The following is a 19,154-nucleotide window of genomic DNA, read 5'->3' as shown; positions in this document are numbered from 1 at the left end:
GGGCCAGCAATGGCACTACCACAATATCTCGTATCAAGCACAAAGAAGAAGAGCTTTGTCAGTACTCACCAAACCGCTTATAACCGAAGGACTGCACCTCCTCCTCCTCTGCAAAGTCGTCTGCAGGAAAAGCAAAGCAAAGGCACAGTGTTAGCCCTGGTGAGGCCCAGGCATACAGGGCACAGTGTTAGCCCTGGTGAGGCCCAGACGCCCAGGGCCAGCCTGGGATGCAGCTGCTGCAACCCCACCAGCTCCACCCTCCCCTACCGGTTCCACCATCCCCTTTGCCCACAACACGTGTTCTTCTGTTCCTAGAAAACATGCCACGCTGTCTGAGAAAGGCTATGTGGTCCCTGTACCGATTGTTCTCTCTAGCTAGAATGTTCTTCCTGCTGCTCTTGATGAGACTCCTTCTAATCAAGGCCTCAGCTGAAGGGTGACACCTATGAGAAGCCTTTCCAGATCACAACCCAGCCACTCCCTGTCACACCACCCTACTTTAATATTACTCTCTGATATCATCCTCATTTATGTGTGTGTGTCATCGTGCATCCTGGGAGCAGAAACTTTTTTCTTTTGTTTCATGAACAAATCCCCTGTGCCTAGAATAGCAGGGGCTAAATAAATTTTGTTGAATGATGACTGAATAACCAGCTGTCCAAAGGGTTATGTTATCTTCACATAACTGAGTCTTAAGCCCTTCCTCTCAGATACCAGGCTCTGGGGTCATGTGTTCCACTAAATGTGGCATCTCAGGAGCCCAGCATGGCTCCTGCAGTGACAACCAAACCCTTCCCCACTCCCTTTCCATCAGACAACTGGGAACAATAGATGGTTTTCCAGTAAATACATTTCAAAAGACAGCCTTGCTGTGGGAATTACTAAATGTAGGGCCCCTCTGGAACAAAAGAGATACATCAGCCAAGCTCTCTACCAAAAGATCTAAGTCCAGCCCCCCAAGACAGATGTGATATGATTCCTTATCACACTGATAAAGGACCTACTTTATGGTTCTGCCAGTTGTGGGTCTGGTTTCTTGTGCACTTAAAGGATACTTCTGATGACAAGTAAAGGTGTCAAGATGAGGCCTTTCCAGGGATCCCAAATCTATTCTTGAGCTGGTCACCATTATTGCACCAGCATTCAGCAATCTCCCTCATGCAATTCAGTTCAAAAGCATTTATTTGGAACTTACTGTGGACCAAAGATTGCCAGGCAATGGGGCTTCAGAAATGAGTGAACATGGTTCCCTTCCCTCAAGAAGCTGACAAGTTTTCAAGAAAGAAAGGCAAGGAGGGAGAAAACAAAGCCTCTGCAATCATTTTTTTCAGGCCCCAAATGGAATGCAGGACCTGCATGGTATTTGAACCTTGAAATGTTATAGAAAAACCCAAGAGGCATGGCATCTTTAATACAATGTGGTGACCTCAGAGCACTAGTTTGTTGTGAAGTTATGAAAACATTAGTGAGAGAGCAATTACTTCCAGTAGAAAATGGAGAACTGTGATATCTCTGTATTTTACCATTATTTCTTTATTCAGAAAACAGGTAAGAGATCTTGCTTGGAATCTAGAAGGCCAAGGTCTTCATAATTAAAGCAGTCTTCTTACGTCAAAGATTGAAGCTTTAGGGGCACCTGTGTGGTTTGGTCAGTTAAGCGTCAGACTTTGGCTCAGGTCATAATCTCACAGGCCATGGGTTCGAGCCCTGCATCAGGCTCTGTGCTGACAGCTTGGAGCCTGGAACCTGCTTCGGATTCTGTCTCCCTCTCTCTCTGCCCCTCCCCCACTCACAACCTCTCTCTCCCTCTCTTTCTCAAAAATAAACATTTTAAAAATTAAGAAAAAAAGATTAAAGCTTTAGTTCTTTCTACATGGAAGAACATGCTTACAACCAGGAGAACAGCACCTTTCTCAGTCACTGGTGACTGGTTAGTTTCACAAATATCTATTAAGCTCCTCTGGACCAGCTTTACTAAGTAATCCTATCATATTAATGGCTGAGAGATTTGGTCTAGTCTCAGTTAAAGAGAAACCCTTATCTGCTGCTTCTGCAGATAAACAAATCCATGCATTTATTTATTCATTCACCCATTCAATAAATATATGTTTATAGCCTACTGGAGTTGAAAAGGCATGAATACAGGTAATGGTGCCACCTAGATGTCAGCTTCCCCTGCCAGCTCCAGCCCCTCCTCCACCGGGCCACATCTGAAGAATCTACTCACACACAGACGTTGGGAGCCAAGGAGGCATCACTGAGGATCATACAGTGGAAACAAAAGAGTGGTTTATGCTGTACCTCTGATAGCAAACAGCTTACAATTTCCCGTTAGACAGTTCTGTTCTTCCCCCAAAGCTTCTTTTCAGCAAGCCTACCATTAGTTTGTTTGTTTGTTTTCTTTTTCTTCTCTGATCTTTTTCCCATGCAGCACTTAGTCTGACTGACTCCTCTCTCCTTCCTGAAATTTCCCTGGGAACTTCAAGTGTCTCATATTTTTGTTACTAAAACAGTTTAGCTGTGTCTCCAAATTAACATACTCAAACCCATTAGGGGTTCAAGAAAACAAAGGCCTTCCAGGTGACCCCTAATAGGGCTCAAGGAGGATCTCCTGCTTCTTGTTTTAAGCCTCATTCCAAAAGGATCAGGAATTCTTACAGCGACTACTAAAAGAAGACAAACAACTATCTCATTCAACTCTACAACTAGACAGAAAATCATGACCCCTGAGGGGTACAAGTCAAGTACCACAGATCCCATCTCACTTGGATGATCAGGGAAGGTCTCACAGGGAGGCAGCTTAAATGAGTCTTCTTAACATTTTTTCTTTGGAGGAAAAAACAATTTTGGAAACACTGCATAATATATTCCTTTCTTGGCGATTCATAAGGGTTTTTGAACTATGAGAGACCTGAGAAGTGCTAAGAGAGAGAAAAAGAACTTGTTTAACTTTGTTTTACTCTCTTTTCACCAGTTGATCTTAGAATCCTCTTCTCCTATCCTTAAAAGCCAGGTGAAGTCGGTCAGGTAACACTTATCTATTGTTCATTTGCATAGTTGGCCCCCAAAGCCCTCTGCCATGTTTCCCCAGCTGTGTAGCCAACAAACAGCCCATTCAAGCTGATGGTGGAGCCAGGCATTTAGGGGACTGAGAAAGACAAAGAGGCTAGAACTGATGGCTCTGTGGCTGCATGGGCAACCCACATCAGGCTACACAAACCCCACGAGAGAGGACGAGGTCAAGTATTCTTAATGCCTAAACACTTTGTTGTTGTTGTTGTTTTTAAGTTTATTTTGAGAAAAAGAGAGAGCTAGAGAGAGAGCATGAGCCAGGGAGAAGCAGACAGGGGGTGGGGGGAGGGAAGGAGAGAGAGAGAGAGAAGAGAGAAAGAATCCCAAGAAGGCTCCGTGCTGTCAGTGCAGAGCCTGACAAGGGCTCTATCCCATGAACCTTGAGACCATGACCTGAGCCAAAATCAAGAGTCAGATGCTTAATCCACTGAGCCACCTAGGCACCAGCTCTTTTTTTTTTTTTTTTAAGTTTACTTATTTTGAGAGACAGAGAGAAAGTGAGAGCAATGCCTGAAGATTTTAGAGGGGAAAAGACTACATTTCGGCCCACAGTAGCGGACAGATGGGTTTGATAAAGATAAATAAGCCTGACATGATGTGCAACATTGCATTCTATTCTCAAAACTTTTTCCTCACACTCTGTAGACCCAAGGGAAGTACATCCTGGACTATCTTAATAGCACCAAGGGCTCTCAAAAGTGGTGTTCTTAAATAAAGATATTCTTTCTCCCTAAAGAATATCCAGTCCCCTCAGCAACTTGCCACTTTCCAGAATCTGTCTCTGACACCACCTTACCCACACATCTGCTGCACCCCTATACAAGCAAGAATTTGGCTAAGATGAAAGACCTCTAACCTGATCCCTGCTTGTGACAGCAGTTTGTCTGCAGGGAGGACATAACCTTAACATACAAAATAGGACATAACCTTAACATATAAAACAAGTTTAAAACAATGTGGGATTTATATCTATAGGCACATGCTTTCTAGGCTTCCACAGCTGTATTTCAGCATTTTTGTTTCAATACCTATGGAGTACCCGGTCTTCGGTTTTCCTGTTTCAAAATGTGATTTTTATTTATTTTCTTTACTTTCCTTGGTATCTGGCACAGAGCCACACTGGCCAGAGGTTTCATGACAGAGAACACTGAAGAGAATTCTATTGATGATTGACAGCTTTGAGCCTCGCAATTTCAGGGTACCATGTGTTCAAGTGAGGATGTTCCAATCAACTTGAGGACCAAGTGTGTGATACCCTACAGTGATAATATACCTCTCCTTCCCCTACACTCCCTTTGTGTCAGTGTGACAGCACTTTCCCCAATCTATCCCATGTTCCAGTTCCTGGTTTTCATGACACCAGATAGAAAGCCATTTGAAAACAGGAAACTTGTCATGTTGTACCCTCAGCAACTAGTACATTTATGGCATGTTATAGGTACTCAATAGTTATTGAAACTCAGCAGATTAGAGTTATATCTATCCAGTTATGTCTATCTCTACTACCAGCTGATGAATTCCTAAAGGAAAGGAATTAAATCTTTCTCATTTTGAATATCTACCACGTTTGGGGAAGGTAAGAGAACTAATATTTAGTTAATACCTCCCATATGTCAGACACTTCTTACTCATTATGTTTTTCTGTTTTAAGATGGGGAAACTAAGGCTCAGAGGAGTTTCATAACTTGACCCCAGGTCTCACAGCTTGTGAGAAGTCAGACCAAGACCAAGACCCAGAATCTGGTGGGGTTGGGGGGCAAGCTGCACACCATGAGGACCCCATAGACCCAAGAAACTGAACCCTGTGCTAGCAGCAGAAAAGCTAAGATGCAATGCTTTACACCACAGAATCCTGAAACTGCTGAGGATTTGGGATGCAGGTCACACTCTAGAAGGAGAATCTACGTAAGGCTAAAAGAGGACTAGATGAACATATATTTAAGACGCAGTTGCCTATAACCAAAAAGACTGATGGTAAATGTTGGCAAGGATGTGCAGAAATCAGAACTCTCATATGCTACTACTGGTGGACATGTAAAATGGTACAGCCACTTTGGGAAATGGTCTGGCACTTCTTCAGAAGGTTAAGCATAAAGACACCATATGATCCAGCCATTCCACTTCTCGGCATACACCCAAGAGAAATGACAACACATGATCACACAAAAACTTGTACACAAACGTTTATAGCAATATTAGTCATAACAGAAAAAGGTGGAATCACCTTGAATGTGCACAAAATGACGAATGGAGAAATTAGGGTAGAGCCATGCAATGCAGTATTACTCAGCCATAAAAAGGAATGAAATACTGACACATGCTACAACATGGATGGACCCTGAACACATTATGCTAAGTGACAGAAGCCAGTCATGAAAGACTGCTTATTGTGTGACTCCATTTATATGAAATGAAATGTCTACATTAGACAAATTCACAGAGTTGGAAAGATTAAAGGTTGCCTACAGCTAGAGGTTTTAGGGGAAAATGGGGGGTGACAGCTAATGGGTATGGGGTTTCTTTCTTGGGTGACAAAAGTGTTCTAAAATTTATTGTAATGATGGTTGCAAAACCTGTGACTATACAAAACAAAAAAAACGTTTTAAAAAATCCATTGACTTGTATACTTTANTTGGACCTCCCAAGTCCCCCACCAAGTGAAGTGACTGGCTCTCCCTGACTATAGCAGAAGACCTAAGTTTATTATTCAGAGAAGTCAGAAACAAAAGATCTCTTGTCTAGAGGACACCAGGAACAGCTGAGATGAGAAGACTGCAATGGAATCAGAGAAAAGGTGAACATTTGCACACTCAATGTCCAGACACGGGGTCCTCCTCTCCCACTCAGTCAACCAGACTGAGACTAGAAGGCCAAAGGCTAGAAGGCTCTTCCTGGGAAATATGACCAGTTAAGAGAAAAATAAATGAATGACTCTGATTCTGGGTGGTCCCAAGTGGAACAACTCAGCCAGTTCAGCCTAGAGTGACAGTCATAGTTCATAAAACCCACCAAAACAAAGACGTTCTAATTAACCTTTACAATAGTCTGCTCTTACTAACGAGAAGACACCAAACATCTGATACAGCCTCGAATATGAAAAAACAAAGATGAACATAAAGAAACCAGATATGGGTGCCTAGGTGGCTCAGTTAGTTAAGTGTCCAATTTCGGGTAGGGTCATGATCTCACGATTTGTGAGTTGGAGCCCCTGGTTAGACTCTGTGCTGACAACATGAAGCCTGCTTGGGATTCTCTCTCTCTGCCTCTCTCTCTCTCTGCACCACCGACCCTTGCTCATGAACACACATTCTTTCTCTCTCAAAATAAATGAATATTAAAAAAAAAAAACACAGGAAACCAGATAAAGAAATTTGGAGGAAAGACGTGATGTGAGATGATAAAAATTTCAAAAAATGTTCTACCAATATCCTTAAAGAGATAAGAGAAGATAATGTATCCATAAAATTAGAATAGGAGGAACAAGGGGGAGAAGAAGGGCGGAAATGGTGGGGGAAAGGGAGAGAGGCAAACCATGAGAGACTCTTGAATGCTGACAAAAACTGAGGACTGATGGATGTGGGGGGGAGGGGGGATGGGCATGGAGGAGGGCACTTTGGGGATGAGCACTGAGTGTTATGTGGAAACTAATTTGACAATAAACTATTTGTAAAAAAAATAAATAAATAAAAGCCAGTATCAATATTAAAAAAAAAAAATTAGAATAGGATGGTACAATAAAAAAAGAACCATCAGAGAAAAAGAAAAAGTTCTTGGAAATAAATTATAAGTATGATCACAAAGGGGCACCTGGATGGCTCAGCTGGTTAAGTGTCTGACTCTTGATTCTGGCCAGGTTGTGATCTCCTGGTTCATGAGATTGAGCCCATATAAGACTCTGCACTGACTGTGTGGAGCCTGACTGGGATTCTCTCTCTCTCCCTCTCTCTCTCTTTCTCTGCCCCTGCCCTGCTCATACTCTAAATAAATAAATAAATAAATAAATAGTATTTTTTAAAGAGTATGATCACAAAAATAAAAACTTAATAGAAGAGTTGGAAAATAGAGATGAAATATTCCAGAGGTTCAGAGGGAAGGGAAACAAAGAGCAAAAACAAACAAACAAAAAGAATCAATTCAGTGGATCCTGACAGGTGTTTTAGGTAAAAGAAGAGAGGCAGAGAATCATCAGAGGAAGAACTAAACAAAAATTTTCAGCACTGAAGTATTTGACTCTTCAGAGTGAAAGGGCCAATCTCTTCCCAGAAAGAGATCTGCTCCAAGGCACATCACTGTAAAATTTTGGAACATGGAGGACAAAAGGAAAATCCTAAAAACTTCCAGACAGGAAAGTTTATTTTTTTTTAATTTTCTTTAACATTTATTTATTATTGACAGACAGTGAGAGACAGAGCACGAGCAAGGGAGGGGCAGAGAGAGGGAGACACAGAATCTGAAGCAGGCTCCAGGCTCTGAGCTGTCAGCACAGAGCCTGACACGGGGCTGGAACCCACGAACCGTGAGATCATGACCTGAGCCGAAGTCAGATGCTTAACTGACGAACCAAGACAGGAAAATTTAAAAGCTTACAAGAAAGGAAAGGAGAGGGGAGGGGAGGGGGGAGGGAGGAAGGAAGGAAGGAAGGACAAAAACCGCAAAACTAAAAGAAAATAGATCAGTGCCCTCAAAAATTCTAAGGCTCAATTATTTCCTACATGGAAATCTCTCCAGTGAATGAGTAGGTTATACAAAGATCTCTTCAGACCTACAGACTCCCCAAAAATGTACTTCTCATGAACACTTTCTTCGAGACATTAGAGAATGCATTCCACTAAAATAAGGAACAAAGAAAAATACATGTGTGTGTGTATCCATGTGCATGCACACATGTGTATACCTTAATCTCACCCTAACCCTGAGTAGGTCAGAGAGCTCCAGGAAAGATTTTTTCAAAAAGATGGAAATGAGAGAATATTTACTATAGGTGAACACATGTGTAGAGATTCAGAAAAGCGGAAGAGACACTGGGGATAAACGATGATGTATATATACATAGGAAGCTAAGCAAATAAAATGAAGATTATTAACTCCAGAGGAAGAAAGTTATGCATGAAAGAAATATGACTCAGCTGTGAATAGCATTTATACCATTATAGTAATATAAACACTGAATGCTGATTTAATCAAGATTGTGATGTAACTATTTTGGGATGATGGAAGGAAACAGAAGGCATCCATAAGGGTTGTTAGGTGGAAATGAAGGATGAAAGAACTTTATCTGCTATAAAGGGAAGTCAATATATAATGCCTAAACCCCAAATAACAGTAGTACTAATAGTAAGAAGGAGGAGGAGGAGACCATAAGCATTTCACTTAAAAGATAAGGGGTTGTGACAGATCATCCGCATAAAGGACTACCAACAACTCTTTCCATCCCTCCACGTGCAAGCTCATTTCCACTCTCTTGAATCTGGGAGAGCCCTGTGACTTGCTTTGGCTGATGGAATTTGTCAGATGTAGCAGTGGGTGACCTCAGGAACTGGGTCCTAGATGCCTTTCAGCTTCAGTTTTCACTCTCCCCTTGTGGCAACTACCTGCCATGTGAAATGTCCCCCTACTGTGCTGGACTGAAGGTCCTCTGGGAGAGAAGATCTCTGGAGGGTGCGAGATGATGAAAGGGAGGAAGCCATTCCAACAACCCTGTTGATGCCTAGCCATGGAGGTGTGGCTGGCCAGCCTGCTCAACGCCTCAGGAAATAGAGGCTGACCTGAATCACAGAATCCTGAACAAATACACAGCTGCTGTTTTACGCTACAGGGTTTGGGGATGGTTTGTTAGGCATCAGTGGATAACTGCAAGAAAAGTAAATGCCAAAAGAAAATGCTAAAAATGTTCTCAAGAAGTTCCCTCTGGGGACTTGAAAATGATGACATGAAGGTGGACTGGGAAGGAAACTGCTGTTTTTCATAATAAATCTCAACCATAATAAATATTTTTTGACTCTTCAAACTATGTACATCTCTAACTTTGATTTAAAAAAATAAAGCAAACAAAACAAAGGAATGTGGGTGGAAGATAAAAGTCAGGTAGACAAACATCAAAGTGATGACAACCAGAAAAAGGTCCAAAGTCCACCCTGCTCCAAAGAGCCAGCATGAACAGTTCAACCTGAAGCAACAGAATAAGAAGTTTGGACTTAAATCCCTGGCACAAAGTATGTTCTGACAAATGCCAAATTGAACAGAACAGGTTCAGACTTCCTTAGGAGCCAGACTGAAGGTCCGTGGACAGAAGCTAGGCTCAGTGATGCTGTCCACATGCGTGTATCCATCAGCTACTCTATGCTGTTTCTACCTCGATGCAGTCCCAGCTCTTGTACACCCATCACTGTTAGAACACAACAGCACAGTCTCACTGGCTGTTAGAATGCTTCACTAACATTCACTGCTTCCAAACCAGCTGGTGAACATGCGCTGCTGTAAGCATTCCTGCAAGTTGTTCCTATGGGTATCCACCACCCCTACCCACCTTAGCAGATCTGGGTGGCTCGGACTGGAGAAAATGCCCCTGCATCCCTAGAGCCAAATACCCAGTGTCATCTGGACCCTTGAGTCTACAGTTGCCCTCCACTGGCCACTGCTGTGTGGAGGCACTTTCAAGGCGCATTAGTGGTCTGTGGAAACTGTGGCCTCCACAGAATGTCACCTGGGTTACTAAATATGTTAGGCATCTCATTGGACACCACTGTGCTGTTTGGGGAGACTTTTCTCCTAATGCCAGACTGATGTACTGGTAAAGTTTGGGCTTTGGAATTAGAAGACCTAGGTTTGAACACCAGCCCCACCTCGTCCTGGCAAGATAAACTCAGGGCTGCCTCTCATTGTCCCATAAGATGGGACCAATAATTCCTATCTCACTTATTGTTGGGAGGCAAACAGGAATTGATATGTGGAAAACATCCAACACATATTTAGTGCTTAATAAATATGATGGGTCTTTCTAAGTAAGGGGACAGAGGTGGTAAATGGCTACTCTGCTTTAAGGACAAAAGTAAGTATCACAGAACTTGAATGTTCATGAAATACAAGATAGCTTTAGGTTTGGGTAGGGACCACTTCTTTTTCATGTTTGAGAGAAAGAAAGAGAGACAGAGAGAGAGAGAAGGAGAGCGAGAAAACACACCAGACCAGCGGGGAGGGGTAAAGGAAGGAGGAGAGAGAGAGAGAGAAAGGAGAGGATCTAAAGCAGGCTCAGCAAGAAGCCCAACACCGGGCTTGATGTTGGGGCTCGATCTGAGCCAAAATCAAAAGTCAGAGGCTAAGCCAACTGAGCCATCCAGGCACCCCAGGTAGGGGCTACTTTAGTGATCAAGTTTCAAAAGACTCAAAGCTCCAGTCTGAAGTGAGCTTTGGGGAGGTCAACAGCAGGGAAGTTTGAATAGCAAGAGTAGTATGTGGGGTGGGTTCAATTTGGGCTCTTGCTAACTGGCACTGAAGTATCTATCTGATATTAAAGTTTACCTTAACAAATTTGGGCTATAAAAACTGAAGACAGACATTCTTTTTATTGTTGTTGTTCTATTATTATTATTATATTTTTGCAAGAGAGAGAGAGAGAGAGAGAGAGAGAGAGCGAGCGTGAGTAGGGGAGGGGCAGAGAAAGGGAGATAGAATTTGAAGCAGGCTCTGTGCTGACAGCTCAGAGCCTGACCCAGGGCTTAAATCCACAAACCGCGAGATCATGACCTGAGCTGAAGTCAGATGCTTAATCAACTGAGCCACCCAGGCAACCCAAGACAGACATTCTTTAACCCTGATTTAACCCTAAGAGCCATACTAGTACTATCTATCCTGGGTTCATAGCTTGATAAGTATAAAACCTAACGTGGCCCCTGTATACTTTGCTTTGCCTATTGGAATTTCTAGGCCACAGTTGTTAAGTATTCTGCAAGTGAATGAGCTCAGTGCAGTGTAATGTAATACCGAAGGTCAGTATAATTTTAATGGGGTAATTAGATCTGCCTTCCAGGCCTCCCCACTACCGCACTACAAATGGATAAAGGAATTTGTAGCAATTTAAATACTTGTAGATTACTCCAAATATTACAGAAGATTTATTCCGATTATTCAGCTGCTTTCCCAATTTTATGTTTTATAACAATAGGATCACTTTTTGGTTGAATAGTAGAAGTCATTTTTTTAAGTCAATATTATAGGCATAAAATGACCCTAATTTCTGGTACAACTTATGGTTCTGATGCTTGTAAAAACAGCAGATACTTGTTTTTAGGGTAAAGAGAGATACCATACCTTTTTCCTTCCTTTATATTCCAACAAAATTTAAGTCATTTTTTTTGTTACTTTTACCCCTAAATTGGTAGTGGAAGCTAAACCAGATTTCCCCTGGGAGCCAACTGTAACAATTTAAAAAGGAAGAAACAAATATGATACTCAAAACATTGATCCTCACATCTACCATTCATGGGCAACTACAGGGCAGGGGACATGCCTCACTTTGTTTTATGATGGACCCCCTAATCCAATCACATTGTCAGGTTAATAATGAGAAAGTCCAGAACAGATGAATCACTACCTCAAATTTTATAAGGGCTCTGAAAGGGCCTCAAATACATGGGTCATTTGTCAAGAAAAACTAATGCTGTCCATTTCTCTGGAGGCATGCAAAAAATAAGTGGTCTTTGTTAAAAATCCCCCCCAAAATAAAAAATAAATAACTGATACATCTGTTTGGTTTTGAAATCACTTATCTTTTTGTTTATCTAAACAATTATGTCAAAGTGACATATTATAATTACAAATAATGAACCAACACTGAGCTTAGGAGACAAAGTTTGAGAAAACTGTGTGATCTTCTCTCACCTCCTACACTGAAATGCCACACTTCAAGGTTTTGTGGTACCCGGATGCACCATTTCCCTCTTCAATTACAGTTAGAATAATGCAATATGAAATATGAGATATAATTCAAGATAATGAATCAGCTGGCATCATCCCTTCAAATGAAAATATCCCCATTTTCAGCCAGGTTGCCCTCTCCTCCTGTGTCCTCCAGCAACATTCATCTGAACCTCATATTGGGCACTTTTCACCTTTTACCTTAGATTCCAATTATTTATGCATAAGCCTTACCCTGCCCAAGAGACTACAAGTTCTTTGGGGACAGGAGCTATATAACATACTAAATAATGTAAATAATATACTTTATAATGTACTAAATATTTGAATATATCTCAATCTATGCTAAATGAATATCTGAATATATTTAATATAAAGAATATTTGAACATATTTAAATAATATATTAAATAAAGAATAAGTGAAAGCTAGTTACGATTTGGTGGCCCAATCATAAATAATAAATACAAATATGACAACTTAGTGGGAAATCAACACTACCAGTGAAATAGACATGATCTCATACAGTTAAAAAAAAATACATATACATGCCTCTGTCCTAATGCTTCCTTAGAGACGAATTTGTTTTATGTTTTGATTCTTTGATGTCATATTTTTACTGGATAAAGCTGGACACTGGATCTGAGATACAAATCTTTAAAAATATTATGTCTTTATTAGTAGGCACCTGAACAATAATGCTCCTGGAAATTTCATGCTCTTGGGCAAATGTATTTACAAATATCTAATCAATTTTCTACCACTACCACAAATGAGAAAATTGTACGACTTTACCATAGCTTACAAACTCACTATAAACATGGTCCCTGCATTTTCAGTATGGCTGGTTTTTATACATTACGATGATGACAGTAACACAAGAGACAACAGCTAGAGATAGACCAATGTGAACACTGTTCCTATAGAAAGCACAGCTCCCTCCAGTCTCTGAGGTCAGCTTTAACACATTTGTGATTTGAAAATTACTTTCCTTTCAAAACTGAGCTTTTTTCTTCATGGTATAAATTGTATCATTTGATTAACTTAATCAAGTCTCTGGCATTTCTATTATTGCCTGGAGGAAGCAGCAGGTTATAAGTACACAGTATAACAATAATTAAAATGTCTTGAGTTTTCATTAAGTGCTAGACACCATTCTAAACAACTTATACTAACCTATTTAATCCTCCACACAACAAACAAGTAAAAACAGCACTGAGTAGATGCCATTACTATCCCCCACTTGACAAAGAAGGAAACCAGGCGCTGTGTTCCTAACCAGGGGAGGTTAGGTAATCTGCATGTGGTTACCAGGTCCTCTGGTTTCAGAGCCCACACTCCTTGCCACCACACTAAAATTATCAGGTTCAACTCCTGGGATCACTATGTATAATTACATCTTATGAAATGGTTATATTTTAAAGTATGCATTATCAACTATAAAGTTGGACTATTTTGCCTGTGAATAATACATTGCTATATAAATATGAGCTAGTTTCCTAAAATTTCTATGGAACAAGGAAGTGATTTAGTCCCAAAGAAGTGCAACTACTTCCACAAAAGCCAAGCACAAGTCAAACAGAATGTCAAACATCCCATCTCTCAAGCTGGTGAATAGGACCTCATGTGATACCGAGGTATAGTTCCAAACCATTTATTCAAGGAAGCACAAAGAAGTCATATTTGATATAGCCAAGTCCAATAAATTTACTTAATTTATAAACCTTCTCCCATGCTGAAAAACACACTTCCTTTATACTCTAGAGAATACTGACTGAATATTCATGATAAATTCAGGGGTTTGCTCTTTGGCGTCTTAATTTGGTATTACTAATTTCTGTTCAGATTGGCCTTCACTGCCATATAATTACAAAGGTCCCTTAAGCAATCAGCAGGATCTTTTCAACTCACTATATTGATTTGGGCTCTTCAAATATCATTCACTTAAACAGAAATCAAATCACTGATTGATTGAAAAGTTACCTCCCTCAAGCTATGTTGCTATGGTTAAAAACAGTGTTGTCAGTAGTAACATAGAAATACTTTCTATGAAGAATGTCTGTACTTCTTTATCCCTTGCTAGTTTATTTACTAGCAGCACTGTTTTATTTTTATTTATTTTTCTTATAACTGATCACCTACTGGTGGTTACAGTCTACTCTTGAATATGATACTCTGACAATGTTCTATTGTTTCATGCAAACCTGTCAGCAAGACCGGTGCAGAGGCTGTTTTCACAGTTGTTGGCTTCAGTGTGCCATTCACATTCAATCAGTCATAAGCAAAACCTCTCAAAAGATAAACTCTACATACAGCAATGACCTTGGAATATGATTTATCTTTTGCAAGAGCTTTTGTCTAATGAAGATCTTCTAGTGACTGAAGAGCACATCAATTTCTTCAGACCTTTGATGCCAAGTTATTACCGGTCTGAGTCCAGATGGCAGGACTTTATCTTGCTCACTTAGTATCTAGTGGAATGTGGCACACAGTTAGTACTTAACAAAGGTGTGTTTACTGAGTGGAATATGAGGGTTTGGCTAGGAAGGAGTCTAAACAAGAGGTGCAACATGTGCATTCTGGAGTCAGACTGAGTTCGAATACTTGTTTTTCCCACTGACCTGCTAGGTGCCCTTAGACAAGTAACTACACCTCTCTGAGCCAAACCTTTCCTATCTACAAAATGGAGAAAATAAGAACACTTGGGTGGGCAGGTGCTCGATAAATGTTAGCTATTATTAGAGAGAAAAATAACAGATGGGCATATTAAGTGGCCATCAGTGACTCCTAAGAAGTTGTTAGTGAGCATAAACCATGGTTCAGATCAACCTTGCCTGTGGCATTTATCTTCCACTTCCTTGAGGCCATTGACGGGAACTCTGGAAGCTGAGAGGGAGCGAGCCTATGACTTCAGAATGGCAGAAGATGGAAAGGGCAGAAACAGCCTGATAGAGCTGACCCCACGGTGGGGGTAGGCTCCTCACAGATGATTACCTCCCAGACCTAGAATGCTGTCCACCCTCCACCCCCTCCCCGACAGCCTGATTCTCTTCACTCAGACTCACCAGCTGAAGCTCTAAAGCACCATGGGTACATACGGCCGGCAAGAAGGCTGTGCTCTGCCACCACTCTGGGCCTCCTCTCCCAGGACCCCACCCATTCTTCCCACCATGTGGAGACATGTGTCAGATTTGCCCCCTGAGAGACTACTCACATTCTGCATTTACCTGAGGCAAAATATACTTTTTTTCTATCACAAAACTTAAATGTCTATTTTCTCTTCTGAAAACATACTTTGGCAGAAGCTGTGCCAACTGTTTTAAAATACTATTTTAATAAGTGTTAATTCAGAAAATTAGACATCTAGTTATGCTGTAGCTTGAAAGCTATCATCTGCCAGCTTGTCTCAGTCACACCCTTATCAGTAGATGAGCTTCGTGGTAAAGGCAGGGGAGGGGGCATGGGAGCAGTCCTAGGAAACTGCAGAGACCACAGAAAAGATCTATACTTAGCAATAATTAAACCTCAGATTAAGAATGTTAAGCATCCCCAAACTAATGAAAAGTGAAAAGTATAATTAGATTGTAAATTCGCCTTCCAGAGGAAGGGCAGCCCCAATTCCACATCAGTGAAGGGAAAAAGGCCTCATCTTATTTCCATTTCCCTTCAGAAAACATGATGCTTTCAATGCAGCTGGCCCTTAACACACTTGTTTGCTTATCCTAGTTAAGGACAAAAAAAATCTGAGAGAGACAGTGGTAAAGCAAGGAGTCCATGAGTCCAGAAAAACAACTAGCAATAGACATATACTGCTTACTAGTGCATTTTTAAAGTATTATTGCCAAGAGTATTTCAGAGATGTTTATATACAAGTGCACAAAAATAAGCAGCTGAAGACTATGTTTTGATGGCACTAACCTCCTCCCTGTGTTAAATCAGAACAGTGGTTTGGACCACTGTGGTCCTGGGTGCTAGTGGTTGTTTTGGGTCATCTCTTAGGCAACAAGTGCTGATGCATTAAAACTCACCAATATTCCCAACTTTCAGAACTAGAAATGTGATTTAATAATTACACACCTAACTCTGGAGGAGTCAGATTCCTTCAAAAAGAATGTGACTATTTATCCAAAACCATGAGATTTATGGTGTAGTATAGCTAATTGAAAATGAAATTGGAAATAAAACCAACTCCATGTTTTAATCAGTTTGAAAGACTTTGAGTATCGCAGCACAAGGCAAGTGATTTTCTTCTGGAAAATATATAATGATGTCATTATTTTGGTACTTGTGACTCCAGAGATGGAGGAAATAGAGACGAGTATTTGCTGTATACAACAGATAGGTGGCGCTGTGGCTCACAGCAGATGTGGAATTACACTCCAAAAACTATGTAATTTATTACACAGACCATGTCCCAGGTTGAAACGGCAGAATTAGAAAGTCAAGTAGGTACCTTATAAAGGAATATGACTTGCACAGGAGCTAAATTTTTGCTTTGACAAAAAAAAGTTCTGTAACTTCTAAGGAATCCACTAATTTTCTACTTGTCTAAAGAATGTTAATACTTGAAGCATTTGCAAGTCTTGTTATTGACTTAACAATAACAACGAGACATAATCACAAACCCAAGGAAAACTTTGGATTGCTTACCTATGGCAAATTGTCAAAATAATTCCACTTCGTAAAGGCAGCTTTCCTCCTTGGCTAGAAATACACTCTCTGCTTGGCTTCAGAAGCCTCGTGTCCAATTTCTTGGATCCACCCCCTTCCTGACTGCTGCACTCACCTATTATGGGTTACTTGGCTACTTAGTTGTTTGAGATTTACTATTCTTCTTCACCAGAAGTTATCATACCTGGTGTCCTAGGCCTTTCTAGGCAACACAGAAACTGGCAAAGCTTGTCGTTACTTCCTTCCACACTCCTGGATGCCAATTCTTTTATGTTCTAGACTCAGTTTCCATGTCTGTAATGTAGGGGTTAAAATGCCTACCTCACATTGTTGAGGATTAATTGATAGAGTGCTTGTAGAGGGTATAGCACAGTGGTTGACACTTAGTAGGTACTAAAAATTATTACCATCCTCTCCCCCACCTCACTGACCAGACAAACGAATGTAAATTATATGGCCATAGTTGGTAAGCAAACCTCTTACAGAATATTTCCTTTGAAAAGAGGCCTTCAAGGCGAATAGTCTACCCTGGGATTCACCAGTACCATATTCTCCCTACCTCACTGGGATGGAAGGTAAGTGGGGCCTTCAGGCAGTGCCTGGATCACAGAGGGTAGGCAATGAGCCTTCTCCAAGGGGTCTGCAAGCTGGTCCAGAATGCATCGTAAACCTCACAAATAATACATTTAGGACTTTCAGGTGTGAAAAATCCTGGGCAGATTTGAAATAACACTTAAAAATACCCAAATTGCAGAAATGGTCATTTACCCAGTAAAAAAGCATTAAGATTTTCAGGGTTCAGGAGCCCACAGAGGAGCTGATGGAATGAGCAGCTGGCTTATCTTCCCAAAAGTTCAAAAACTACTGGACTCAGGGACCAGCAATAGGAAGATTAATTTCTGGCTAAAATGAGGGTAACTGAGCCCCAGAGTAACATTTAGCCATGCGAACTCTTTCCTTTCTGGGAGGATCCTTCAATCAGTGCTAGCCAAGGAAAGTGCGAGTTTCCTAAAATGTAAATGAGAGAAACCGAGTGGGAATAGAAGGAACACACACCACTGCGTTCTGAAATTCCCTAGCCAGAAAATTGTATCGTATCTTTCGTTTCTCTTCTGGGGAGAGTGACTTTTCACCTGCAGTTCAGTCCCTGCCCTTCCTAGAGTCTCCTGACGAGGAAACGAACACCTTGGAAGAGCAGCTAATTGGTAGGACATTATCTCTCCGGGTAGCTTAGCGAGAACTTCCTTCTAGAGTACGCTAGAGGCAAAAGTTGCTTTCCAAGCGTGTGGGGCTCCCCAGGCACCTCCCTCGGACGGCTGCCCTGGCAACTCAAAGCGATCGCATCGCGTGGTCTCTGGTGGCTGGAAACTCGGTCACCGCGGTCACATGGCATTTCGCACCCAGCCCCCTCACTCAAGCTTGTCCCCTGTTATCCTAGCACAAAACTAGAAACTCGAGTCCTGTGTAAACACCACGCCAGGCCATTCCGAAACGATTCCCCTTTGATGCCTGTTGTAATCATTTATCTCACATATAAATCAGAATTCTGTTGACCAAACGCCATGTCTCTGATAAATAGAAGGCTGCCCCGCGAAGCCCTTATCCTTGCGATTCCGCTTAAAGGTATGCTAACTTGTGACACTTCCTAAACCCGCCTGCAGAGGACACCGCCCAGGAGACGGTCAACGGAATGATGTGTGTCACCTCTGAACACACGTGGGCACACCAACTGCACAGGCGGGCACATGGAAGGGACGCGGAACCCAGAGCAGTGCAGTTATTTTCTAATCGGTGGGTCTGATGGTGAAAGATGCCAAACGCACTTTCCGAGCCAGCTGAACTCCGCGGGCACCTAATCACTGCCAGATGTGGGGAGGGCGCACCAAGAACATCCCCGAGTCCCGGAGGAAACACCCGGCCGGCAGCCCGTCGACTCCTCGCACAGGGAAACAGCAAGAGCCGGGAGGAGAGGACCCCCAAACACTGTGTGGAGCGCCGCAGAGCGGAAAACGGACTGGGAGGAATGACGATGCCTCCACTCTCCTCGGCATGTTTTTTCAATTAAAAAGTTGGGAACTGGAATCTGTAAACAACGACTTGGGGCTTCAAACTACTTTGCAGAGAGACACGATGGGGAGGGAAATACTTGCACGCTCCAAAACCCCGAACCTCTACGTCTCCTGCCTCGCGGAACTTCGGGTCACAGGAGCGCCCCGCGCGCGCACGCACGGTCCCCGCGCCGCATCTCCTCCCGCCCTCAGCCCGGAGAAAATTCGCGCAACTTGCATCTCCTCCCCCTCCCGCGCGTCCCGAAGCCCGCCCTGCGGGCCGAGAGCCCAGGGCAGCCCGCCGCCGCCCTACCTTTCATGGTGACCGAGGAGACGCACTGCCAGCCAGGGAGCTCAGCGCAGCGGAGGAAGTTCGCGCTAAACAGAGGGTCACTGCGCGTCCATGGCAGCCGCGCCGCGCCGTCGGCCGTCCGCGCTCGAACCTTTCCTC

The 19,154-nt window shown here is 42.2% G+C and overlaps 1 protein-coding gene across 1 annotated transcript in view; it reads right to left on the bottom strand.

Annotated features, from left to right (window-relative positions):
- Window positions 1–19,148, bottom strand: part of COLEC12 (collectin subfamily member 12) — a 200,939-nt gene extending 181,791 nt beyond the window's left edge. The window contains exons 1-2 of the mRNA XM_077778209.1: window positions 19,017–19,148; window positions 70–120 (exon numbers count right to left, since the gene is read on the bottom strand). Of these exons, the coding sequence (XP_077634335.1) occupies window positions 70–120; window positions 19,017–19,023 (58 nt within the window). The 5' untranslated portion in view covers window positions 19,024–19,148. The remainder of the gene's footprint in view (window positions 1–69; window positions 121–19,016) is intronic.
- Between the last annotated feature and the right edge of the window lie 6 nt (window positions 19,149–19,154).

The sequence above is a fragment of the Crocuta crocuta genome, unplaced genomic scaffold (genome assembly GCF_008692635.1).
Source record: "Crocuta crocuta isolate KB4526 unplaced genomic scaffold, BGI_CrCroc_1.0 scaffold26, whole genome shotgun sequence".
NCBI lineage: Eukaryota > Metazoa > Chordata > Mammalia > Carnivora > Hyaenidae > Crocuta > Crocuta crocuta.
The sequence above is the reverse complement of the archived record's forward strand: the minus strand, read 5'-3'. Positions and strand labels throughout refer to the sequence as shown.